Source organism: Pan paniscus, chromosome 10, assembly GCF_029289425.2.
Source record: "Pan paniscus chromosome 10, NHGRI_mPanPan1-v2.0_pri, whole genome shotgun sequence".
In the NCBI taxonomy this organism is placed as follows: Eukaryota; Metazoa; Chordata; class Mammalia; order Primates; family Hominidae; genus Pan; species Pan paniscus.
In genome coordinates, this window is record NC_073259.2 from 84,806,825 (window position 1) to 84,833,668 (window position 26,844).

At 37.6% G+C, this 26,844-nt stretch overlaps 1 protein-coding gene across 4 annotated transcripts in view; it reads left to right on the forward strand.

Annotated features, from left to right (window-relative positions):
• Window positions 1-26,844, forward strand: part of ZDHHC17 (zinc finger DHHC-type palmitoyltransferase 17) — an 89,621-nt gene that overhangs the window by 5,123 nt on the left and 57,654 nt on the right. The window contains exon 1 of one of the 4 annotated variants that reach the window (XM_034936261.3): window positions 8,475-12,521. The exons of the other annotated variants lie outside the window; for them this stretch is intronic. Within the exon in view, the coding sequence (XP_034792152.1) occupies window positions 12,468-12,521 (54 nt within the window). The 5' untranslated portion in view covers window positions 8,475-12,467. Of the gene's footprint in view, window positions 1-8,474; window positions 12,522-26,844 lie in introns of those variants that run through there. 4 annotated transcript variants of the gene reach the window in all.

The window sequence follows — 26,844 nt, forward strand, 5'->3', positions numbered from 1 at the left end:
GCGTTCAAGTGATTCTCCTGCATCAGCCTCCCGAGTAGCTGGGATTACAGGTGCCCGCCACCACACCTGGCTAATTTTTTGTATTTCTAGTAGAGACGGGGTTTCACCATGTTGGCCAGGCTGGTCTGGAACGCCTGACCTCAGGTGATCCACCCGCCTCGGCCTCCCAAACTGCTGGGGTTACAGGCATGAGCCACCGTGCTCGGCCATGAAGCTTTTCTTTAGTGAAAAGAATTTTGCCATTTTCGATTACTTTTTGCCCTATTAAGTATATATATATATGTGTGTGTGTGTATATATATGTATTTGTACACATATAAGGTAATTCATTTGCTTTCAGAAGGCAAATACAAAATGACTTTGAAAGTTGTTTTTCTTCCCATAGGTTACCTGCAACTCTTTTCCTTCAAAGCATTTCTTTATGCAGTCACCAGGATTTGATGCCTTTTAAAAAATTCAGCAAAAATGTTACAGGTCATATAATAATAATCTAGATTTTAAAATAATGTATATTTTAAAATACTATATATTAAGCTTAGTAACTACTATGCTTAGTATAGTAACCACTGTTAAGCACAGTAACCACTGAGCATTACTATTAAGCTTAGTAATCACTGAGTCAATAGATATAAAATTAAAATGTGATTAATTGGTGAGACTTCATGGATTGTGCTCAAAGCCAGAGTTGAAAATTACTGACCAAAAAATTTTTCTGGTTTTGAGAAATGTCATTTTCCTGATTCGGCTTGTTTTATTTTGTTCATTATTTTTATTTAATTTGGGAGGCTCTCAAAAGTATTTATTAAGAGTGGACTGTGGAGTCGGTGGATATAAGAGTATATAGGTTAAAAGTGAGCAATGGTGTTAGGATTCAAATCTCAATTCTGCTCACTAGCTTGCAATCCTGGGCACGTTATTGAACTCTGCGTCCCAATTTTCCAAACTAAAATGGGGGTATAATAACACCTACTTTATGAGGCTGTTGTGAGGATTAAGTGAGATAATACGTGTGAAGTTCTGTGTCTGGCACTTAGTAAACACAATAAATGTTGGCTATTAATATTGTGGTAAAAAGTAGTACCTCAAATTGATAAACAATTGTAGTATGCATATATTAGAGTGGCTAAAATAATTAGTATTGGTTGTCTCTGGGGATTGAAGAGAAGATGGGCAGAGGACTTCTTATTATAAGCCCTTTTGTCCTATCTGATGTTTTTAAAGACGTGTGCTTTGCTACAGTGAGTGTTTATTGGGAATCCAAGTATGGTCTTGACCCTTTGCTAGGCCCCAAAGTGATAACATTTACAAAATAACACGTTGTAAAATGATGTAAGATTAACTGTAGACCTTCAGATACCTCAGGATAGATGAGGGAGAGTGTGTCTGTGTGTATTTTCTAAAATTAGAAATGATTCGTGGTCCTCCTTTCCTCTAGAGAGGGTTGTAAGGGTATGTTAAGGTAGTCAGCATTGAACAGTTAAGGTGTCTTAAAATGCAGTGTACTGGCCGGGCTTGGTGGCTTACGCCTGTAATTGCAGCACTTTGGGAGGCTGAGGCTGGCAGATCTCCTGAGGTCGGGAGTTCAAGACCAGCCTGACCAACATGGAGAAACCCCGTCTCTACTAAAAATAAAAAATTAGCCGGGCATGGGGGTGCATGCCTGTAATCCCAGCTACTCGGGAGGCTGAGGCAGGAGAATCGCTTGAACCTGGGAGGCAGAGGTTGTGAGCTGAGATCGTGCCATCCTGCCTGGGCAATGAGCAAAACTCCATCTCAAAAAAAAAAAAAAAAAAAAATGCAGTTTGCTTTTAACAGAACCCACAACAATTACATAATCCGAAAAGATGTTTCACTATTAAGGTTATGTAAAATTCTCTTTCAGCACATTATCTGATTATAGTATTATTTTATGAATAGATTTTATTACAGATGGATAATTTAAGAGTAAAATCAAATATTTTAATTTTGGAATTTGAAAAATAATGATTCAAGACAATATTATATTTATAAAATACATAAAATTTGACCCAGTGGAATAATTATTTAGACCTAGGATAAAATATCTTCTTTTAAAATTTTCTTAAAGTAGAGCCACAGGCAGCTAATTTGAAAGTACAGTGAAACTTCCACAGCCTTCTGTGAATGAGATACTCTGAACTTAGTATCCTGAGTTACAGAGAATTAAACAATACTTTTTTGTTTTTGTTTCAATTCCTGTTGCAAATTTGCCAAATTATTTTCTAGGGTTAATACATACTAAACATAATAGAATCTTTCTTAGATAAATTAGAACATTATAGTGTCCTAGGATCATCTTTCTGATTATCGGTGATACTGTTAGGGATATGAAGATTATAACATTAACAGTACCTCAGACATTTTTTGTGTATATATGTCAGATGGCTTGCATTTTTATCAGTTGTTGTATTCTAGAAAAAAATGAAGTGAAAAATTACTTCTGATTGAGATGTTAGTATACCCTACCCTTGTTTAGTTTTTAAGAATAATTTTTCAATTATGAATACTCATTAATTTTTGAAGGATTTAATGAGGTATGAACAAAACTGGTGGTTACCAAAACTATCCCTATTCTCATGAAAAAAAAAAAAAAGTTCTTTGAGTTGAAGACAGAAGTTTCTTGTTGTGTAAGGATCCTCTTGTTGCAGATGTCAACAATCTTGTTTGAAACATAGTTGGGCAAAAAGGGGAATTTACTGTCTCAGATAACCTAAACTCAGGATGCAAGGATGCAGTTGAAATCAAGGACAACTGGAACCTGAGCTGAGAATGCCACCAAAACTCTCTTATCTCTCCTCCTCTCTCCCTTTCAGCTTCATTTTCTCCAAATGCAGACCAGCTTCTTTCTTCCATGTAGCCGGGACATAGATGCCAGCAAATTATAAGTATGAGCCAGGCACTATCCTAAACAATTTTGCATATATATTCATTCATTTAATCCTCACAGCTTTTTATACCTATTTTACAATTGAGGAAACAGAGGTATAGAGAGGTTAAGTAGTAATCCAGGTTGCCTGTTTTTATAGCACAATACAGTATGATAGAGATGATAGAGAGTTGGATTTGCTAGGCACTAGCTAGCTGTGGTTACAAATGGTCTCATTTGTGTTTTGTTTTTAAATTTTTTGAACAGACTTAATTTTTTAAGAGCAGTTTTATGTTGGTAGCAAAATTGAGCAGAAAGTACGGAGAGTTCCCATATGCTCCCTGCCTGTACACATGCATAACCTCCCTCAGTATGGACATTCTACACCAGCGTGGTACACTTGTTATGGTAGATGAACCTACATTGATGCATCATTATCACCCAAAGGCCATAGTTTACATTAGGGCTCACTCTTCGTGTTGTGTATTCTATGGTTCTTAACACTTGTATTTTTTTTGAGACGGAGTCTAGCTTTGTCGCCAGGCTGGAGTGCAGTGATACAATCTCAGCTCACTACAACCTCTGCCTCCCAGGTTCAAGCAATTCTCCTGCCTCAGCCTCCCGAGTAGCTGGGATTACAAGCACGTGCCACCATGCCCAGCTAACTTTTGTATTTTTTTTTTTTTTTTTTAGTAGAGACAGGGTTTCACTATATTACCCAGGATGGTCTCAATCTCCTGACCTCGTGATCCACCCCGCCTCGGCCTCCCAAAGTGCTGGGATTACAGGCGTGAGCCACCGTGCCCGGCCTTAACGCTTGTTTTTGTTTCTTTGGGAGAAAGATGGAGTTTTGCTCTTGTTGCCCAGGCTGGAGTGCAATGGCGTGATTCTTGGCTCACTGCAACTTCACCTCCTGGGTTCACGCAATTCTCCTGCCTCAGCCTCCCTCCCGAGTACCTGGGACTACAAGCACGTGCCACCACGCCCTGCTCATTTTTTGTATTTTTAGTAGAGACAGGATTTCACCATGTTGGCCAGGCTGGTCTTGAACTCCTGACCTCAGGTGATCTGTCTGCCTCGACGTCTCAAAGTACTGGGCTTACAGGTGTCAGCCACTGCACCCGGCGAGGTTCTTAACACTTGTAAGAGTAATGTGTGTCTGCCATTATGTTGTCATGTAGAATAGTTCCATGGTCTTAAAAATCTTTGTTCTGCCTGTTCATATGTCCTTCCCACCAATCCCTGATTTTTTTACTGTCTCTTTAGTTTTGTTTTTTCCAGAATATCATATAGTTGGAATCATGCAGTATGTTGCCTTTTGGATTGGCTTCTTTGACTTAGTAATATTCATTTAAAGTTCCTCCATGTCTTTTCATGGCTTCATAGCTCGTTTCTTTTTAGTGCTGAATAATATTTTATTTTCTGGATGTATCAAATCCATTCACCCACTGAAGGATGTCTTAATTGCTTCCAAGTTTTGTTCATTTAGTTTTCACAGTAGTTCTGCAAAGTGTATATGTTGAGCTGTTTACAGATTAGGAAACAGATTCAAGAGAGGTGAAGTAGTTTACTCAGGTTCACATAATTAGAAAGTTGGCATAGTTTATATTAGAACCTAAACTCTGACTCCCAAGCCCATAATCCTTATATGTACTTTGCTGTATACATGAATAGGTCAAAATACAGTTTATTTTTTACTTATTTTTTACAATATAGTAGAAAAACTTTATTAGAGTTAACTATCAGTTCTTCCTTGTTACTAAAGGAACTAGGGGAGGATTCATTTTTAGCAGTTGCTCTAAGGCCACTTCTTTTAGTAACCTTTTTACTTGAAATAATAAAACTACATTTCCGTAAAAGTCCTTCTCTTTGAAATTTTCTTTTATTCAGTCTATTCTTTTGCTTAGTATACATTAATAAGGTAAAATATACTTCTGGCTGAGTGCGGTGGCTCGTGCCTGTAAATCCCAGCACTTTGGGAGGCTGAGGTGGGAGGATCACTTGAGCCTAGCAATTCCAGACCAGCCTGGGAAGCAGTGGGATCCCTGTCTCTACAAAAAATAAAAGAATTAGCTGGGTGTGGTGATGCATGCCTGTAGTCCCAGCTACTTAGGAGGCTGAGGCAGGAGGATTGCTTGAACCCAGGAGGTTGAGGCTGCAGTGAGCCGTGATCATGCCACTGCACTTCGGCCTGGATGAGAGTGAGACCCTGTCTCAAAAAAAAGAATGTGTGTGTATGTGTATGTGTGTGTATATATATATACACACACACACCCACACACATATATATACATACACACACACACACACGCCCCCCCCACCCCCAACATCCTTTGAAACGGGTGTCTCTTGTTGAAATAACCCTAGGTGTAGATAAGGATGGAGATGAATAGTCTCAGTATTAAATCTGTGGCAGAGCTGATGAGAGGACAGATAGTGCTGATTGAATTATAGGTGTCTCAAGTTTAAACATTTTTGAAGAGTCCTACTATCATTTGTATTATCTGTAAATCTCTTCTAAAGATTTGTTACTGGACCACATTCTTCTACTTAGTAGAGCTTTTTTGGAATACATTTCAGGGTAGTGTACCTCAAATGCTTCATCCAGCAGTTAGTAACCATATGATCTTGGGCAAATTACTTAATCTTCTGGGTACCTCAGTTTTATTATCTGGAAAGTGGGGTTAATAACACCTACTTCTTAGGGTCCTTATGAGATTAAATGAGTTAATATACCTTTTGTAGATTTTAACCTGTATGTATTTTAATATCTCTGAAATTGGGATTTGTGACTTATAGTTAATGGTGTCTGTTGCATTAGCGAAATTGCAATAGTGACTGTCAGTGCCTGTGCATGTGGCATCTTTGTGATTATTCCTCTTCTGTTTCTTTTTTGAGACAGGATCTTACTGTAGCTGGGACTGCAAGTGCACACCACCATGCCTGATTAATTTTTTTTATATTTTTAGTAGAGGTGGGTTTCGCCATGTTGGCCAGGCTGGTCTTGAACTCCTGGGTTTAAGCGATTCACCTGCCTTGGCCTCTCAAAGTGCTGGGACCACCATGCCCGGCCTCTTTGTGGTTATTCCTGATAGCACAATTGTACACCTGCTGCCCCCATTTCATTAGCAATCCGTTTAAAGAGCATTTTAGAAAGGAGTTTGATTACTGATTGTTTTCTGAAAACTGTTGATAACTTCCAGTAAGATCAAGAAAATCATCAAAACTTGTGGAATGTGTGTCAGTGGCTTGGAGAAGGAAATCCTAGAGATAATAGTGACATTCTTTTAAGAAATGCTATATTTCAGTGTTCTTGGTGGCTCGTAAACAATACTGTGATGAAGAACATGGTATTGAAACTCTAAGTTGAACAGTGATTCCAAAGAGGCTAACCTTGAGCATGAACAAGTTTTAGCAATACAGTAACTGATTTGTTTATCTCCATTTGATATAGCCTAAAGAGTGATATTTTAAAAATCTAAGTAAGTCTGTAAAAGATTTTTCAATTAGTGTAATAATCCTTCAATTAGTAGAAGTAAAAATTTGAAGTGATAAAAAAGCATTCAGTTCAGTTGGCAGTATTTTCTTTCTTAGTGGTACATACAATAATGGTGCATATTATAATCAATAGCATCTTTTGATTTTATGAAATTCTGTCTCTAAGTAAAATTTAGAACAATACCTGGCAAATAGTTAGCTGTTGTTTTATAATCTTTACTTACTTTCTTTCTGCAGTTCCAAGATTTTAAGAGAGTATGTACACTATTGTTAATCTTGTTTTTAACCCTAGAATTTTACCTCCCTATGTTTTCACTGAAATTATAAATATTCATTAATCTTTATTTATATTTCTGTAAATATAATCATGAATAAATTCTAGACAGTGTTTTCTTTGGAAATTTTGCTTTCTCTTTGACCACTCACAATGTAAATAGCCAGAATCTTCCACCTGTTTGTGAGAGGTTAATTAGCTTGATTTCAGAAATTCCCATTAAACTTTTTTTCCTTATTTGTGTCCTTTTTCCATTGAATAATTGGTGTAATCAAGTCCCAAAAAAGGGCACAGGTGGAAAAAAAAATTCTTGACAAACTAGAATCTAGTCTTCTAGCATAGCAGACCATATATAAACTTAAACTTTCTGAACATTATTATCCTAACATCCGATTTATTCTATACTGTTGAATAATGTATAAATTTTAAAGGTATCAGAAATTTAAGTTTCAGCATGGGTTTTTTTTTAGCCTTAACGGTGACACATGATTATTGTAAAAAATTTAAGTAGTACAGAAGGATATATAGTTCATGGTGAAGTCCCACAGTTCCCTGTCCCCAGCAAGCACAAACTTCTCTCACTCCTCACAGGTAAATACTACTTTAAAGTACACTCAGAATTTTCTATGCTTGTACATTTAAATATATATTTTACATACATGTTCATGTATATTTATTTCCTTGTTTTTATTACATAAATGTTATGTTATAAAATCTGTATTTTTCTGAATACAATTTGGACATAGCTGTATTTTAGCACATAACGATCTTCCCTATTCTTTGTAGTGTCTGGACCTGCATTGTTCAATGGTGACCACCACTGACGTGTGGCAGTTTAAATTTAATTAAAATGAATAAAATTTAAAATTCAGTTTTTCAGTTATACAAGTTACATTTCAAGTGTTTATTAGCTATGTGTGGCTAGTGGCTGTTGTTTTAGGTAGCACAGAATTATAGAACATGTCAATAATCTATATAAAGAAAGTTCAATTGGACAGCATTGTTCTGGACAGTTTTTTTAAAAAACTTGTATGTATTAAAATTTTTTTTACTGTGTAACTTTTTATTGAGGCGTATTTTATGATAAATTGTGCACATTTTAAATGCTCAAGTTGATAACTTTTCTTGAACTTTTTAAAATAATTGTAGATTCACATGCAGTTGTAAGAAATAACACGGAGAGATCTCATGTATCCTTTACCTTGATTCTCCCAGTGGTAACACCTTGCAAAATTATAGGACACTGTAGGATAGGATAGGATAGTATATAATAGCACAACCAGGAAATTAACATTGGTACAGTCAAGATACAGCACACTTCCTTCCCCATAAGGATTCTTCATATTGCCCTTTTATACCCATGTGGTCTTCCTTCCAGCCCCCAACCTCTCCTTAACCCCTGGCAATCACTAACCTGTTCTCCATTTCTATTATTTTGTAATTTTAAGAATGTTACATAAGTGGAATCATGTAGTATGTAACCTTATGGGATTGGCTTTTCTCATTCAGCATAATTCTCTGGAGAGTCATCAGGTTGTTGTGTGTATCAGTACCTTGTTCCTTTTTGTTACTGAATAGTATCCCACAGTATGGATGTACTGTGATGTGTTAACCATTCACCCATTGAAGATTATCTGGGTTGTTTCCAGGTTTTGGTTATTAGAAATTAAACTGCTTTAAACATTTGTGTACAAGTATTCATGTAAACATAAATTTTGATTCTTCTGGGAGTGCAATCACTGGGTCATATGGTAGTTGCATGTTAATGTTTGTAAGAAACTGACAAGCTGTTTTCCTGAGTAACTGTACATTTTACATTCCAATCAGCAGTATATGAGTGAGGATGAGGGAGAGCTGCATCCTCACCAGCATTTGGTATTGTCACTTTGTTATGATTTTTATTGTTATATTTACTTTCTAATTGGTCTTGGGATCTCTATCTTGAGAGGGCCATAAGGCAAGTAGCGTCACTCTAGGAGAGGCCTAGCAGGGATTGGGGAACTGAGTTAGGTTTGTGCGTGTGTGTCAGGTGAGACACATTAGGAAGTGAAACCAGAATGAAACGAGATTTACTCGTAGGGCCCAGAGAGGTTAAGGTTAAGGAAGGATGCGGGGAGCTGAGGGAGGGGAGAGAGAAAAAGAGTGAGAGGGAAAAGGGGATATCAGTGGGACTATGCCTTTTTTAAGGTACATGGGCATTATCCTGTAGGCTTTCCTGTGGGGGTTGTGGATTGGCTGGTTTAAAGCAAACACTCGTGAAGGGAGATCTTATTTACATGACTCTGTTGACCATTAGGTTTTTATCGTGGTCAGCAGCTGTGGGGAATATTGAGTTTTTGGTCAGTGAGATGAAGAAGTCTATATTGCAGACAGTCACACAGGCAAGGGAAGTTTTTTTTTTGTTTTTTTGAGACGGAGTCTCGCTCCCACCCAGGGTCGAGTAGAGGGGCACGATTTCAGCTCACTGCAACCTCTGCCTTCTGGATGGGTTCAAGCGATTCTTCTACTCTCCTGCCTTAGCTTCCCAAGTAGCTGGGACTACAGGCATGCACCACCACACCCAGCGAATTTTTGTAGTTTTTAGTAGAGACGGGGTTTCACTATATGTTGGCCAGGCTGGTCTCAAACTCATGACCTCAGGTGATCTGCCTGCCTCGGCCTCCCAGAGTGCTGGGATTACAGGCATGAGCCACTGTGCCTGGCCGGGAAGTTTTAACTAGGCCAAGATGGAGGGCTATAGCTGGGTTTCAGATAACTTACGTTAGATCTAAAAATGGATGCTGAGTCAGCAACCATAATAAAGAAATTTTTGACACTTTTTAATTTTAGCCCAGTCTTATAGGTAAGTGATAAGTCATTGTCATGTTAATTTGCACTTCCCTAATGGCAGATGATGTTAAATATCTTTTCATGTGCATATTTGCCATTTGTATGTCTTGTTTGGTGAAGTGTCTCTTCACGTCTGTATGACTTTGTCAGGGCTCCCATAACAGAATGCTACAAACTGGGTGACTTAAACAATGGAAATTTTTTTTCTCCAGTTTTGGAGGCTAGAAGTCCAAGATCAAGTTTCTTCTGAGGTCTCTCTGCTTAGCTTGCAGATGGCTGCATTCTCATATTCTCACATGATCTCTTTATATATCCAAATTTTCTCCTTTTTAAAAGGACAGTAATCACATTAGATTAGGGCCCACCCAATGGCCTCATGTTAATTTGATCACCTCTTTAAAGGCCCTAGCTCCAAATACAGTCTGTTCTGAGGTACAGGGGTTAGAGCTTCAACATATGAGTTTCGGGGGTATACATTTCAGCTGCTAATTGTGTCTTTTGCCTATTTCCTAGTTGATTATTTATTTTACTGTCAAGTTTTGAGAGCTGTTTATATATCTTAGGCACTAGTCACTTTGTTGTGATTTGCAGTTATTTTCTCCCAGTCTGTAGCTTGTCTTTTCCACCTTTGTATTAGTCTGTTCTCATGCTGCTAATAAAAACATACCCAAGACGGGGTACTTTATAAAGGAAGGAGGTTGAATTGACTCAGTTACACATGGCTGGGGAGGCCTCACAATCATGGCAGAAGGCAAGGAGGAGCAAAGTCACGTCTTACATGGTGATAGGCAAGAAAGTGTGTGCAGGGGAACTCCCATTTATAAAACCATCAGATCTTGTGAGATTACTATCTCACTAGAATAGCATGGGAAAGACCCATCCCCATGATTCAATTACCTCCTACCAATTTCCTCCCATGACACGTGGGAATTATGGGAACTACAATTCAAGATGAGATTTGGGTGGGGACACAGCCAAACCACATCAGCCTCATAACAGAGTCTTTCCCAGAGCAAAAGTTTTAATTTTGATGAAGTCTATTTGACCAATTTTTCCTTTTATGAATTGTGCTTTTCATGTCAAGTCTGAGTTTTCTTTGCCTAGCCTGAGATCCCAAAGATTGTCTTCTGTGTTTTTAAGTTTATAATTTTACCTTTAACATTCAAGTTCATGATTAATTTTGAGTTAATTTTTGTATAAAGTGTGAAAGTTAAGGTTGAGCTGCTTTTTTCTTTTTTTTTGCCTATAGATATCCAACTGCTGTGGTACATCTCTTCCATTGAATTGCTTTTACATTGTTGTAAAAAATCAGCTGAGCATATTTGTTGTTTTTATATCTGGGTCTTCTGTTTCATTGATTTATGTATTCCTCAGCCAATACTACACAGTCTTGATTACTATAGCTATATAGTAGGTCTTGAAGTTTAGTAGTTTGCTTCTTCTCACTTTATTCATCTCTTTCAAAATTGTTTTAGCGGTTTTTTTCTTTTACTTCCTATGTAAATTTTAGGTTAAACTTGTCTATTGTCTACTTGCTGGGATTCTGATATTAAATTTATATATCAATTGGAGAATTGACAGTTTTTACCATATTAAAATTTCCAGTCTGTCATTATGGCATGCCTGCTTATTTATTTAGATATTCTTTGACTTCTTTTATTGGTGTTTTGTAGTTTCCAGCATAAAAGATACTGTACATGTTTGGTTACAATAATTTCTGTCTCCTCATGCCCACTTAAGGACACCTCTCCAGCAGTTCTCTACACTTAACATCATTAGTTTTTGGCTCTACCAGATCATTTCTGTTAGTGATCATTTCTCTCATCTTAGAAAACAAAAGCAAAATAAAAAACTTTATTTTTCTTTGATTCCTTGTCACTTCTGGCTACCGCCCAACTTCTTTGTAATAAAATTCTTAAAAAGTTGTCTGTACTTGCTGTTCCCAGTTCCTTTTCTCCCATCTTTTCTTAAGTCAACTGCAGCCTAACATGTGCCCTACTTTCCAAGTAATGTGACCTCTATATTGTTAAATCCAATGATTACTTGCAGTCTTCATTCTTCCTGACTTTTCAATAGCATTGATGTAGTTGATCTCTCTTTGATAAACTTCTTCACTTTTCTTCAGGGAAATACAAATCAAACAAGATAAAATTAGGTAGCCATTGGATCTCCCCAAATTAAGAAGTCCAATAGGCCGGGCGCTGTGGCTCCTGCCTGTAATCCCAGCACTTTGGGAGGCCGAGGTGGGTGGATCACGAGGTCAGGAGATCGAGACCATCCTCATCCTGGCTAACACAGTGAAACACCATCTCTACTAAAAATACAAAAAAAAAAAAAATTACCCGGGCGTGGTAGCAGGCGCCGGTAGTCCCAGCTACTCGGGAGGCTGAGGCTGGAGAATGGTGTGAACCCGGGAGGCGGAGCTTGCAGTGAGCCGAGATTGCGCCACTGCACTCCAGCCTGGGCAACAAAGTGAGACTCCGTCTCAAAAAAAAAAAAAAAAAAAATCTGATAAATCCAAGTATAGTGAAAGAGAACTCACACATTGCTAGTGAGAGCATAAATTGTTACTACTACCTTGAAAGATAGTTGAAGATACTTATAAGTTCTATTAAAACTAATACGTACTTACCCTAGAGAAACTTTTACAGATGAGACCCATATAAGATTGTTCATTGCAGTATGGTTTGTAGTAGCAAAAAGTGTTAAGCGACTTGTATTTTAATAGGTGCTTTGTTTTGAATGTCTCCTCTAAAACTCATGTTGAAAGTTAATTGTCATTGTGATGGTATTAAGAGGTGGGACTGCTGAGAGGTGATTAGGCTAAGAGGGCTCTGCCTTCATGAATGGATTAATGTCCTTAGCAAGAGAGTGAGTTTGTTACTCGAGAGTGGGTGGTTCTAAAAGTAAGTTTAGTCCTCTCGTTTGCTGTCTCATGCTCTCTTGCCCTTGCACCTTCTACCATGGGATGATGCAGCAAGAATGGCCTTGCCAGATGTGGGCCCCTTCACCTTGGACTACTCAGCCTTCAGAACTGTAAGAAATACTTTATTTTCTTTATAAATTACCCAGTCTCTAGTGTTCTGTTATAGCAACACAAAATGGACTAAGACAGTAGGAGAATATATCTGGCTTATTCATGTAATGTAATACCATTTAGCAATTACATTGAATAAAGTAGAGCTACATGTATCAGCACAGATAAATCTCAAAAACATAATGTTAACTGAAAAATTCTAGGTGTGATAGGGTAAGTACTGTATGATGTATTTGTATATAACTGAGTGTTAAGTGGGTTTTTTCTTGTCACCTTAGCGTTTTTCCTGGAGCCTAAATCTAAGGATAGTAGCTGATAAAGCTGATAAAGCTGCATTATAAAGAGATGGTGTTGAATTTTTTGGCAAGTGGCCATGATTTGCTCTGGAACTTTAGCACCTCCAGCCTATACAAGATAAAAAAAGAATTTAATTTGAGGAAGGATTCTTTGAAGAGTTATCAGCTCAAAATGGAGTGCTATAGTCTTTACATTATCTTCTCTGTGGGTGAAAAACAATTTCTCTGAGAGATTGGGGGACTTTTCAGGAAGGAAGATGGTCCTTTAGCTGGATGCCTGCTGGGTTGCAGAAAATAGTTAGGCCTCCCTCCCTGGAATGTTACCTGAGTAAAGTGTTAGAGAATTCTTGGGAAAAGTATGATTTGGGTCTCCTGGAGTTATGGAAGGCCCAGAGACTGAGGCCTGCTGCTGCATTCCTGGAGAAGAATAAATGTAACAGATATATAAAATAGCTTTGCAGTGGAAAAGCTGGAAGAGAGGGCTTTCACTTTGTGTCCAGTGATATTGAGTCAAGAGCATTTCCTTTGGGCCAGGCAAACACTTTAGATGTGTTCAGTCTAGTGACATCTTGAAAGAAACTTAACAAAGAAAGTTGCCTGCTCAGCAGACACAACCTCAGATATGTGCCACTGGAGTAGGAGCTGAGGAAGCGTTTTAAGAATTGTGCTGGAGAATGTCTCGTTTGTACCAGAGAATATTACAGAGGGAAGTCTTGTCAGAGAAAGCCAGAAGTGGACAGTGACTGAAGTGATAAACAACAGATTTTATTCAGGAACTTTGCTATAGTGGAAAAGATACCTCAGTGTAGAACTGGGCTCAATTCCAAATACAGCAAGGACAGGTGGGGATTTATAGTCAACAAGCAGAATGAGGGGTAGTCAGCAGATGGAAAATTACCAAGAGAAGACATCAGGGGCAGGGGATTCTTGCTAAAACAACTTAACAGAATTCCCCACCTTCAGTATCTGATGACCTTGGCCTGCCTGACTTAGGTCTAATTGACTTAGCAGAATTCTTGCAAAAATTGGGATATGCAGGCCCCCAAATGGCAAGGGTTGACGTTGAGGCCTAGTTGAGAAGAGGGCTCAGAGGAGCCTGACTAAAGTTTGGTCAAGTAGAAAGTTAGTCCCCACAGGGTGAATTTCAGATCTCTCAAAATGTCCTACAAGAGAGAGCCCAAGGTTAGGTTTCTCCCATGATTGAGGGTATTTGATAGCTAAGAGAAAACTACAAAACTCCAGTCATGTGTATTAGTCTGTTTTCACACTGCTATAAAGAAATACCCGAGACTGGGTAATTTATAAAGGAAAGAGATTTAATTGACTCACAGTGCCACATGGCTGGGGATGCCTCAGGAAACTTGCAATCACAGTGGAAGGGGAAGCAGACACGTCTTACGTGGTGGCAGGAAAGAGGAGAGGGGTACGTGAAGGAGGAACTATCAAACGCTTATGAAACCATCAGATCTCATAACTATTTATGAACTCACTATCATGAGAACAACATGGTGGAAACCGCCCCCATGATCAATCACTTCCCATCAGGTGCTTCCCTCAACACCTGGAGAATACAGTTCAAGATGAGATTTGGATGGGGACACAGAGCCAAACCACATCACCATGGAATACAGATTTTATCTCTTCTCAGTTCGCCACTTTTATTTTCATCCTTTTATAGGCACAATAATGGTTTCCCAAAGATATCAGGTCCTAATCTCTGGAACCTATAAATGTTACCTTATCAGGAAAAAGAGTTTTTACAGAAATAATTAAGTATCTTGAGATGGAGGGATTATTTTGGTTAGCTGAGCCCTAAATGTAATCACATATATCCATATAAGAGGGAGGTGGAGGGAGATTTGAACATATACACAGAGGAGAAGGCAATGTAAAAACAGTGGAGAGAGATTTGAAAATGTTGGCCTTGATTATGCCAGTACCCAAGAGGGCTAGAAGAGGCAAGGAACAGATTCTCCCCTAGAGCCTCTGGAGGGAGCAGAGTGTGTGGCCCTACTGACATTTTGACTTTAGTCCAGTGATGATTTTCGACTTCTGACCTCTAGAACTATAAGATAATGAATTTGTGTTGTTTTAAACCACTAAATTTGTGGCAATTTATTAGAGCAACAATACTAAACTAGCACATATACCACCACACAATATATACAGATTTCAAAAAGTTCATGGAAAATGGGTATTATGAAAAAACTATACAGGGATTTCAAAAATTTTTTTGCACCAAAATAAACTTTTAACTAGTTGTAACATGTCTAAACCATATCTAGTTTGAGGCATTAAGGAGGATAAGACATCAGTTTGAAAAGAGCCCCTATCAGAGCAACATGAATTCTACTAAAATCGAAACAAGAACAAACATCAAATTTATGGTGAAGCTCAGGTAGAAGATGGTGAAATCGTTGATGCTTTGTGAAAAGTTTATGGAGACAATGCCCCAAAGAAATCAGCAGTATATAAATGGATAACTTGTTTTAAGAAAGGATAAGATGATGTTGAAGGTGAAGCTGGTGGCAGAATACCATCGACATCAATTTGTGAGGAAAAAATTCATCTTATTCATGCCCTAATTGAACAGAGTGGAAGATTAACAGCAGAAACAGTAATGAACACCATAGACATCTCAATTGGTTCAGCTTATACAATTCTGACTGAAAAATTAAAGTTGAGCCAACTTTCCACGAGATGGGTGCCAAAACCCTTGCATACATATTGGCTGCAGACAGGAGCAGAGTTTTTAATCAAGATCCTGAAGCATTTATTTGAAGAATTGTAACAGGAGATGAACATGTCTTTACTAGTACGATCCTGAAGACAAAGCACAGTCAAAGCAATGGCTACCAGTGGTCTACTCAAAGCAAAAGCAAAAATTCAGGAGTAAAGGTTGTGGTAACAGAATTTTGGATGCTTAAGGCATTTTGCTCGTTGACTTTCTGGAATGCCAAAGAATGACAACATCTGCTTATTATGAGAAGGCTAGCCAAAGCTTTAGCAGAGAAAAATGCCTGGGAAAGCTTTAACAGAGAGTCCTTCTCTACTATGACAATGTTCCTGCTAATTTCTCTCATCAAACAAGGACAGTTTTGTGAGTTTCAATGGGAAATCATTAGACATCCACCTTACAGTTCTGAATTGGCTCCTTCTAACTTCTTTTTGTTCCCTAATCTTAAAACATCTTTAAAGGGCACCCATTTTTTTCAGGTAATAATGTGAAAAATATTGCATTGACTTGGTTAAATTGCCAGGACCTTCAGTTTTTTAGGGTTGGACTAAATGATACCATCATTTACAAAAGTGTCTTGAACTTGATGGGGCTTATGTTGAGAAGTGAAGTTTATATTTTTGATCTTTTGATTCCATTTTTTTTGCAAACTTTTTGAAGTCCCCTCATACTCGTCACCTTACGATGGGACCACATCCCAGTAAACTCATTAGTCAGAAATGCATTTAGTAGTCTGTTAAATCCATCATAAAGTTAAAAATTATAAGTTGAACCATTGTGAGTCCAGATACTTTTCTACTTATGATGGTGGTTATGTCCTGATAAACCCATCGTAAACTTGAAAAAATTATTGTTCACCATCCTTAGTCGTCTGTAATAATTTATTTGCATAGCATGGGCACACATATTAGGTCATTTAATTGCCTGGGACAGGGAAGGCTATGGTGACTCTTGAATTGTGAATTGAATTGTGATTTGTAAAGGTTTGCCTGAGCCTGAGATGGGGTGTGTCTTCTAAGTAGAATAGCTAACATGAGCACAAAGATACTGAGGTTTTTAAAAGTACATGACTTCTTGGAATGGCTGGTGTACGTAAATGTGTAGGATGTGTAGAAGGGAATGGTGGATACTAAAGCTGGAAAAAGCAAACTGGGACCACTTCATGAAGGATTTTGTATGATTGCCGAAATGTCCTCTCTTTACCCTTATATGTATGATTTTAAGGATTTTAAGTAAGGGAGTGATAGGGACAGTAATATGGGTAGACCATTTGTGATAATATTAATACAGAGGAAGGGACGGATTTATTTTGAGAAAAGAAGCATTGCGACTTGGTGAATATTTGAAGCTGTGGGATAAAGAATCAAGGGGGAATTAGTTTCCTTTTTCTTTCTTTTCTTTCTTTCTTTTTTTTTTTTTAAAGAGATGGGATCTTGCTCTGTTGCCCAGGAGTGCAGTGGTGTGATCACAGTTTACTGTAGGCTCAAGTGATCCTCCCACCACAACCTCCTGAGTTGCTGGGATTACAGGTGTGTGCCATCAAGCCTGGCTAATTTTTTTTATTTTTATTTTTATTTATTTTTGAGACAGAGTCTTGCTCTGTCGTCCAGGCTGTAGTGCAGTGGCACGATCTGGGTTGAAGTGAATCTCCTGCCTCAGCCCCCTGAGTAGGTGGGATGGCAGGCACCTGCCACCATGCCTGGCTAATTTTTGTATTTTAGTAGAGATGGGGTTTTACCATGTTGGTCACACTGGTCTTGAACTCCTGAACTCAAGCAGTCCACCCGCCTCGGCCTCCCAAAGTGCTGGGATTACAGGCATGAGTCACTGTGCCTGGCCTTTTTAATTTTTATTTTTAGAGACAGTCTCACTATGTTCCTCAGGCTGGTCTCGAACTCCTGGCCGCACGTGGTCCTTCCCCATCAGCCTCATGAGTTGTGGGGATTATAGGTATGCACCACAGCACCCAGCTGAATTTTTCTAGCTTGGACATTTTGATAGTTAGAAATGCCTTCTAGTAAATAGCACAGGAAAGGCGGAAGTATAAATTTTGGGGATGGTGAAAAGGAAAAAAAAAATCTTTAGATGATCTTCTAAAATTGCATATCTAATTCTGTTACTTCCTTCCTCAAAACTCCGTGATTGATCTCCGTTGCCTGCTGAACTAGATGCCTAAATGTCTTTACTTATTCTCAGTTGAAGATGGGGTTTTTGCACTTCTCCTAAGAGATAGTTTACAATACTTCTTAGGATTTTCAGTTACGTATCTTTGCCATTCAAATTACATTTTGGTAATTACATTTAAATAATTTACATGTGCACTTGATGCAAACATTTAAAAAACCAAAATAAAACAACTTAAAATACTTGAAGGTACTTCTTCCTTGAAATTTTCCAGAGTCGTTTTATGTCTGCCCTAGTTTTTTGGGCCCTAATGGAAATGTCGCGACGACTTGAGTGTGGGCTGCTGATAAGAACAGTTGGCCTGTGGTAGAGAAGGGAGGTCAAGGGGAAGAGTGAAGGTCACTTTCATAATATTATCATCGACTAGGAGATACATAAAAATAATACTGGTCATAATCTTTACAGGATGAAATTGAGAATCTCCAATGAAATATTAAATTGGCCATATTCTATAATGTAACAGCCTGTTGGCATTTTTATGCCCAATCAAGTGGGCATTTTTATCCATATACAGTGTTATGCATTCCCTGGAATATATTTGAATAAGGATGATTGAACAGCTTTATGATGAAGAAACACTAAATACATTGACTATTAAAAAATGGAGGAAAAATAATAGGAAATAAGGAAGTATTCTCATTTTACTTTTCCAATATTGCATTTGATGTTTTTGCCAATGCCATCGGCCATAGAGTGAAAACACACACTCTTGTCTCTCTCTCTCTCTCTCTCTCTCTCTCTGTCTCTCGTGTGTGTTTGCGCGCGCAGGAGAGTTGATTGTATTCTTACAGTATTCAAAGATATCTAAAATCAGAGATGATATTTTAACATTGTGGCTAGATATAAGATAAATCTGTGAACATTAGTAGTAAAACCATATACTAGTTATAACCAGCTCCAAAATACAATGAAAATGATTTATATAGATCCATTTACACACTACTTACCAAACTAAACAACTCTCAGAATCATATTAGTCTGGATAAGCTATGTTTTGCTGCAGTAACAACCCTAAATTTCAGTGGCTTAGCTGAGTGTGGTTGTGTGCACCTGTACTACCAACTACTCAGGAGGCTGAGACAGGAGGATTGCTTGAGCCCAGGAGTTCCAGGCTGTAGTGGGTGATGATCACGTCTGTGCATAGCCACTGTACTCTAGCCTGGGCAACATAGTGAGACCCTGTCCCTTAAAAAAATGTTAGTAGTTTATGCTACACATACATTGTGGGTGGGATAGTAGGTTTTCTATCCAGTGATTATCTCTACTCTCTAGAACATTGCCAGTCTCCTTGGCAGATGGAAAGAGAGACTGGGGAATTGCATGTTGGCTCTTATACTTGTTCTCTGAAAGCAACAGATCCTTTTTATTCATATTCCATTGGTTAAGATCACATGGTCAATCACTTGGACACACTTATCTTTCAAAGGGCCAAGGGTGTACAGTTCAACTTTGTACCTGAGAAGAGAACTGAAAATATTTCATGAATAGCACTAATAATTGTAGCAGTATTGAAATATAAAAATGAAAACCAAAAAAGCACACGGAAAAGATTAATACATGTGACTATAAAGGGTATAATCTCTGAATTATATTGAAAGCATAAATGAACAATTCTAAACATGGAAGTCTTTAGATCAGTATGAAAAAGATTAATATTTAATCTTATATATATAAAAGTGTAATACAAATATATTAAGCAGATTTCAGGAGTCAAGTACAATAAAATGACCAAAAGACATGAACAGGTAATTCCCAAAAGATGAACTAGGATAGGAAAATATATTTAAAGTTGGAATTGCAATTTTTTTTTTTTTTTTTTTTTGAGCAGAGTTTCGCTCTTGTTGTCCAGGCTGGAGTGCAGTGGCATGATCTCTGTTCACTGCAACCTCTGCCTCCCGGGTTCAAGCGATTCTCCTGCCTCAGCCTGTCGAGTGGCTGGGATTACAGACATGCACCACCACGCCCAGCTAATTTTGTGTTTTTAGTAGAGACGGGGTTTTCTCCATGTTGGTCAGGCTGGTCTCAAGCTCCCGACCTCAGGTGATCCGCCTGCCTTGGCCTCCCAAAGTGCTGGGATTATAGGCATGAGCCACCGTGCCCAGCAAGTCTTTCTTACTCTTTAAATAGTGGAGAATTTAAAAATAACACCCAGTGCCAGTGAGTTTATGGAGAAATAGTTAATCATGTATTGCTGTTTGGATTATAATTGTTTTGCAAAACAATTTAGATACCATGTCAAGAACCATAAAAATATTCATACTCTTTAAGAATCCGTCTCTAGGAATTTACCCCAGTTAAAATGAAGAAATATTAAATGAGTTAAAGAAAATATTTTTCAGTAGTGAGGAAGAATCCATCCATTTATTCTTTCATTTCATTTAAGGAGACCAGTATTATTTGTGCTAGACTCTGTCCTAAGCACTGGACATACACAAATGATTAAGATAGGATTCCCACCCTGTCATAGCTTAAAGTCTAATGGTGAAGAGAATGTTAGGGGAAGACAGAGAAGAGGAAAGCCTAGAATACACAATCTCAGTTCAGTTAGGACATGTAAGAATAACCTAAAAATGTTCAGCAACTGGGAAATGTTTCAGAACATTTTGATATATTGGTATATGCAGTGGTATATATTGGTATATGCAGAGTGACTAACAGTGGTTGAAAGGAGTACTTACAAAAACTATGTGTAATGGCATAAAGAAATGTAAAAGGAAAGAATATTAAGGGTGTGAGTATTATGATTATAGACTATATAAAAATACATAAACATTTGGGGAAATAAAGATTGTAAAGGAGTGTTGAAAGAAATATGAAAAAAAAGGTTAGATTAAAAACAATAGTTGCCCTTTAAAATACATAACTTGAGTCTAGTAATGAGAAAAACATCAAAGAAATCCCAGTTGAGGGTCATACTACAAAATACCTGACTAGTTATTCTCAAAACTGTCAAGGTCATCAAAAACAAGGGAAGTCTGAGAAGTGTCACAGCCAAGAGTAGCCTAGGGAGCCATGATAACGACGTGTAAGGTGGTATCCTGGATGGGATCCTGGAACAAAAAGAACATTGGACAAAAACTAATGAACTCTGCACAAAGTATGGACTTAGTTAATAATAGTGTATCATTATTGGTTCTTTAAAGGTAATGTATCATACTGTTAGCTGTTGTTAATAGGGGAAACAGCATGGGGAATATGAGAACTACTCTCTTGACATTGTTTTTGTAAATCTAGAACTCTTATAAAAAATGAAGCTTTTTTTTAAAGAGGAAGAGGAGAGAAACATATGCATATAGGCATTTACTTAAATGTTCATCAGGCTGGGCACGGTGGAGCACACCTGTAATCCCATCACTTTGGGAGGCCGAGGTGGGTGGATCACTTGAGGTCAGGAGTTTGAGACCAGCCTGGCCAACATGGTGAAACCCCGTCTCTACTAAAAATACAAAAATTAGCTGGGCTTAGTGGCACGCATCTGTAGTCCCAGCTACCCTGGAGACTGAGGCAGGAGAATCAGTTGAACCCAGGAGGTGGAGGTTGCAGCGAGCCAAGATCATACCACTGCACTTCAGCCTGGGTGACAGAGCGAGACTCTGTCTCTAAATAAATAAATATTCATTCATCAAATGTCTGTGGAAAGACATTATAATACACTGCATACAATACGATACATATATTGTTACAAATACATGTATAGATAGGGATTAATGCTAGAAGGAAATGAAGTGAAAACTTATTTAAGGAAGCTAAGGTTGATGAATATTTTCCCAAATGTTTTCCTAAATCAGTTTTGTTCAGTCTTTCCTGAAAGACAGTTCATCACAAAGTTAAATACCTCATGTTCTCACCCATACATGGAAGCTAAAGAAGTTAATCTCAGAAGTAGGGAGTAGAATAGTGGTTACTAGAGGCAGGAAAGAGGAGGAAGGGGATAGTTAAAGGTTGGTTAAGGGATATAAAAGTACAGCTAGTTAGGAGGAATAAGTCTTAGTGTTCTATAGTACTACAGACTGACTAACAATTTATTGTATATTTTCAAATATACAAACACAGATTTTTAATGTTCTCAACGCAAAGAAATGATCAATGTCTGAGGTGATAGATATGCTAATTATCCTGTTTTGGTCATTGTACATTGTATACCTGTATTGAAATATCACTCTGTATCCCATAAATATGTACAATTATTGTGTCAATTAAAAATAAAAGCCGAGAAAACATGGTGTTTCAGGTAGGTTGTAAGAGTCTGTCTTGAGTATAGTGCCATCTGCTGGCAATGTTAACTAATTACATTTTTAAAAATTTATTTTATGATTTTATAGGGGAAACTGGTTTTTCTTGCCATTTTGTTATTCACTTGGTTATATATTTTTATGCTTATGCCCTCTTTTTATTATGAACAATAAGTATTCCTTTAAAAATCCTTATGATATGCCTAGAATTTAGAAGAAATCACTACCTCAGGTTTTCCTTTGTTGCCAATTTTTTTTTTGCCTATTTCTATGGCTGTAACAAAATGCCTTTATTTTGCAAATGTAATTTGGGGTGAAATAATTTTTTTTAAAAGGAGCTTTATATGTATGCTTTTTGTTTTATTTTGTTTTAAGAAGGTTCGTTAGTATTAGGTAGAATTTAGAAATGAATCAAGTACCCGTAGAGACCCAAAATACCATAAATTTAATAGAGTTAAATTTGAAGGGCAAGTCCCTTCCATTACCCTTCTTTCACAATATTCCTGAACTCACTATACTTAGTATACTATACTATACATCTGGGATTAGCATAGACGCAACAAGTCAAGGGCTCAGTCCCACAAGACTGAAGTCCCCACTTCAGATGCCAGTCACAAATCAGGCCTCCAGTACTTCTGGACTGACTGGCTATAAATTGGGTTCCCATGACTCCCTCCTCAGATTTGATAATTTGCATAAGTTGCTCACAGAACACAGGGAAACACTTTACTTACATTTTTCAGTTTATTATAAAGGATACAACTCAGGAACAGCCAGATGAAAGAGATGTATGGGAGGAGGTCTGAGTAGGGGAGTGTGGTTTCCATGCCCTCTCCAGGCATACTACTCTCTCAGAACCTTAATGTCTCCACCAGTCCAGAAACTCGTCAAATGTTGTTTCGGGAGGTTTTATAGAACTTAATATTCAGCACCTCATTCTCCTTTCTGGAGGTCAGTAAGAAGAGTTGAAAATTCCAGCCCTCTAATCACTTGGTCATTCTAGTCACCAGCCCCCTCCTGAGTCTATGCTATATAGGGGCTCCACTCCAGGTCACTTCATTGGCATAAACTCTGGTGTAGTCAAAAGGGACCTTTAATGAATGACAAAAAACATTCCTATCACTCAGAAATTTTAAGCATTTTAGGAGCCTTGTGCCGTGAACCTGGGACAAAGACGGATTACACTTATACCACAATAGGTCTAGCATTTTAAAAAGTTAACTAGTTTGCACATAGACACTTGGCGAATAGTTGATTGGTTATATAATCCCATCAAGGTATGCAAATAAACATGTATTATGGCATCTCTCATATTGGCATATAAACTAGTATTTGCCCTATACCTGCTGTATAAGATTGAGTCTTGTCATGTTGATTTCTCTTAGCAGCAGTGTTTATCGCAGCTCAGCTTATCCCAGCTCTTCCCATTCCTGTCTACTATTCCTGTCTACTATCTGCTACCTATAGTAGCAGATTTTGGAGGTAATTTCTCTCCTTCCAGTTCTCTTCAAAGCCAGGACTATTAAAACAAACAAAAAAACCTTCTGACTGTCAACTAGATAATGTTAAGAATCTTCCAAGTGACTATAATTTTAAAAAAATATATGAAATCATTTTATGTTCCCCTTAGAACTTGGAGAATGTCTAATCTAGAAGTTTCAGAACTTTTTTTTTAGAAAGCAGCTAAACCTTTAATTGAAGAAATCTTGTATAAAGCTGCATGTCCTGGGGTTCCTACATAAGCAAACCCAAACCCAATTCAATGAAAACAGTGACATGAAACTTAAGTCTAACTAGAGACATTATCAGTTAGAAATCACCAACTGACCTCTAACTTGGGACCTTTTACTGGATCATGATCAAATAAGGCAAATGCCTAGCTAGCTGTGGCTAATCAAGTAATTGCTTTGCTTCCAAGTTCAGCCTGTTGAAACCCTCTGCTCATGCTCTGAAGCTGAGCTTGCTGAACCTCTTTTGGTTATTAGTGTTGTCAGATTCATGAGTTGTCCTTTGCTCAGATAAACTCTGCTAAATTTAATTTGCTTAAAGTTTTTAATACCCAGTATCTAAAAACAAATAATGAAGTGCTTTGTTTAAGACGGGAATGAGGCTGAGTGCAGTGGCTCCTGCCTGTAATCCCAGCACTTTGGGAGGCCGAAGTGGTAGATCACTTCAGGCCAGGAGTTTGAGACCAACCTGGCCATGGTGAAACCCTGTCTCTACTAAAAGAAAAATTAGGCAGGTGTGGTGGTGTGTGCCTGTAGTCCCAGCTACTCAGGAAGCTGAGGCAGGAGAATGGCTTGTACCTGGGAGGCGGAGGTTGCAGTGAGTTGAGATCATGCCACTGCACTCCAGCCTGGGTGACAGAGTGAGGCTCTGCCTCAAAAGAAGGGAATGAGTGTGTGGAGTTTGAAATCTCTGAGCTCTTCCACTTTTACCTTGAGGCACCTCAGAGGAACTTTTTGCTTATTTTATCCAAATCCTGTTTTATGAAGGAGAGATCTGTACCCTATAGTAGTTAATTGACTTGCTAGGTGTACCCTAGGTAGGGGAGTGGCGGACTTTTATTCATTAGCCTCTCAGTCGTGGATTTTTTTCTATTATACCAAGCTGCTTCTAATGGAATTACTGCGTTCTTAAAAGTTACAATGACACACATACATATTTTTAAATTAGTATTGCTTTTCTTGGTAGAAATAGCAATTAAATTGCTTCTTGGTTTCCATTAACATCGAGGAAAAATTACAGGATTTTATTTTATTTTTTTTGAGACAGAGTCTCACTCTGTTGCCCAGGCTGGAGCACAGTGGCGCGATCGTGGCTCGCTGCAAGCTCCGCCTCCTGGGTTCATGCCTTTCTCCTGCCTCAGCCTCCCGAGTAGCTGGGACTACAGGCGCCTGCCACCATGCTGGGCTAAATTTTGTATTTTTTAGTAGAGACGGGGTTTCACTGTGTTAGCCAGGATGGTCTCAATCTCCTGACCTTGTGATCCACCTGCCTCTGCCTCCCAAAGTGCTGAGATTACAGGCGTGAGCCACTGCACCCGGCCAAATTACAGGATTTTAAAGAGTTTAATTAATAAATATTTGTATGTTGAAAATATATTTAATATATAATAGCAAATTTTTAGCTTAAAATTATTATCTATGTTTGTTAGATATGCTTATTTATATGAACATGTTAAAAATATGTTTTATAATTAGAACTGTTACTCCTAGGCCTATTGATAGTTGTGATTATCTTGATAGAGTGTTGTCATTTGTCACATTGACAAGGTACTAGTCCTAGAGATAAACCAGTATCCAGTCTGTTGAAAAGTGAGAAATAAAGTTCTTTATTACAAAATTTGTTAGGTAATAAAGCAGGTTGGAGATTTTCATATATACCTTTTCTTTAGTGAGTATAACTCTGCCACTGTAGAATTATTTGAGATATGTTTAGTTAAAGGCATATTTTAAAAAATAGATACCTTTTACTAAGGAAATAAAAACAACCTTATCGGAGGCACAAAACAGATACTTATATAGGTTAATTTTAATATGTTACTGGAAAAAAAAAGTCTAATTTCCAGTAACATTTTTAAGCTCACATTTGGCAATGTCAGTGAAACAAACTGAGAATACAATTTAATCATTATGTACAGTAAGTGAGGTCTCTGGGCATGAAAATAAAATTAAAGTTTCTTGAAAACTTTATGATAGTAATCCTCAGAAAGAGACTTATTTTTATTCTATGAATATTATTGGTATGTAAAAGCAATGTATTTGTCCATAGTAAAAAAGAATAGCATTTTGCTGTAGCACGTTTTCGAAGTTTTTTCAAGTTATGTTATTACCTTTTGGATATTATGTTGTCCTCATCTGTGTTTTTACTTATGATTGGAAGGCTCTTGCTTATAATATTTGACTTATTTTTCTTCTCTACTTTGTCTTTCCATTCTGGATTGGAAGTCCTTCAGGATGACAGGCTATATTTTGTATACATGCACAGTGATGCTCTGAGCTATAGTGGAGCCTGATGCAAAAGGAAGAGTTAGTGATTCTGATGCTGTCTCTGTTTTAAAATGTTGATGTTTGGTTCATGGGTGTGTGTGTGTGTGTGTGTGTGTGTGTGTGTGTGTGTGTTTTGTTGCATTGGTTTTGTTTTAAAAATATTCCATTAAAATGTTGTTGTTTTTGTTGTTGTTGATCTTGATTACTGCGTTTTTTGACAACCTCTTTAACGTTGCACATGTCTTACCCTATCCTGGGTGGGGTCCCAGTGTACATTGTAGAGAGCTTTATGTATAGCAGGCTCTCAATACATGTTTTGTTGGGTATATTCTGTTCTCCCTGAAAGATGTGATCAAGTTTTTATTCTTTTTCAGGTATCTTACAGCCATATAGATGTCAAAGTTGGAGTTTAAAAAAATTATTTTCCCTGTGGTTGGAGAGAATAGAATCAGAAAAGAAAATTTAGAAATAAGAAAGTGTTACTGGCTTAGAAGTATTTTACTTTACCTTAACCCCACTGAATATAGAGCATAGAGAGATTGAAAACTGGAATTCTGTGGAGAAATTAAACAGAAAAGGTTTAAAGAAATTAAATGGATAAGTCTTATGTATTGGCTTGCTTTGTCAGTTATTCAGAACATTGTGTATACTCAAAATACTAAACCTACTCAAGCTACTCTATTTTAATGGAGTTTGAGAACAACCTCTTAAAAAATCATTTAGTGAACTATCTGCAGTATATTGTGAATCTTGGCTTAAGACTGATGTATATTTCTTTCTTCTAATGTGGGTATATAATTATAAATGTTAAAGTGTATTTTAACATTGGCTATAGCATTTTCATAAGGAATTAAGCATTTACTTGTTGAAAGATTATATGC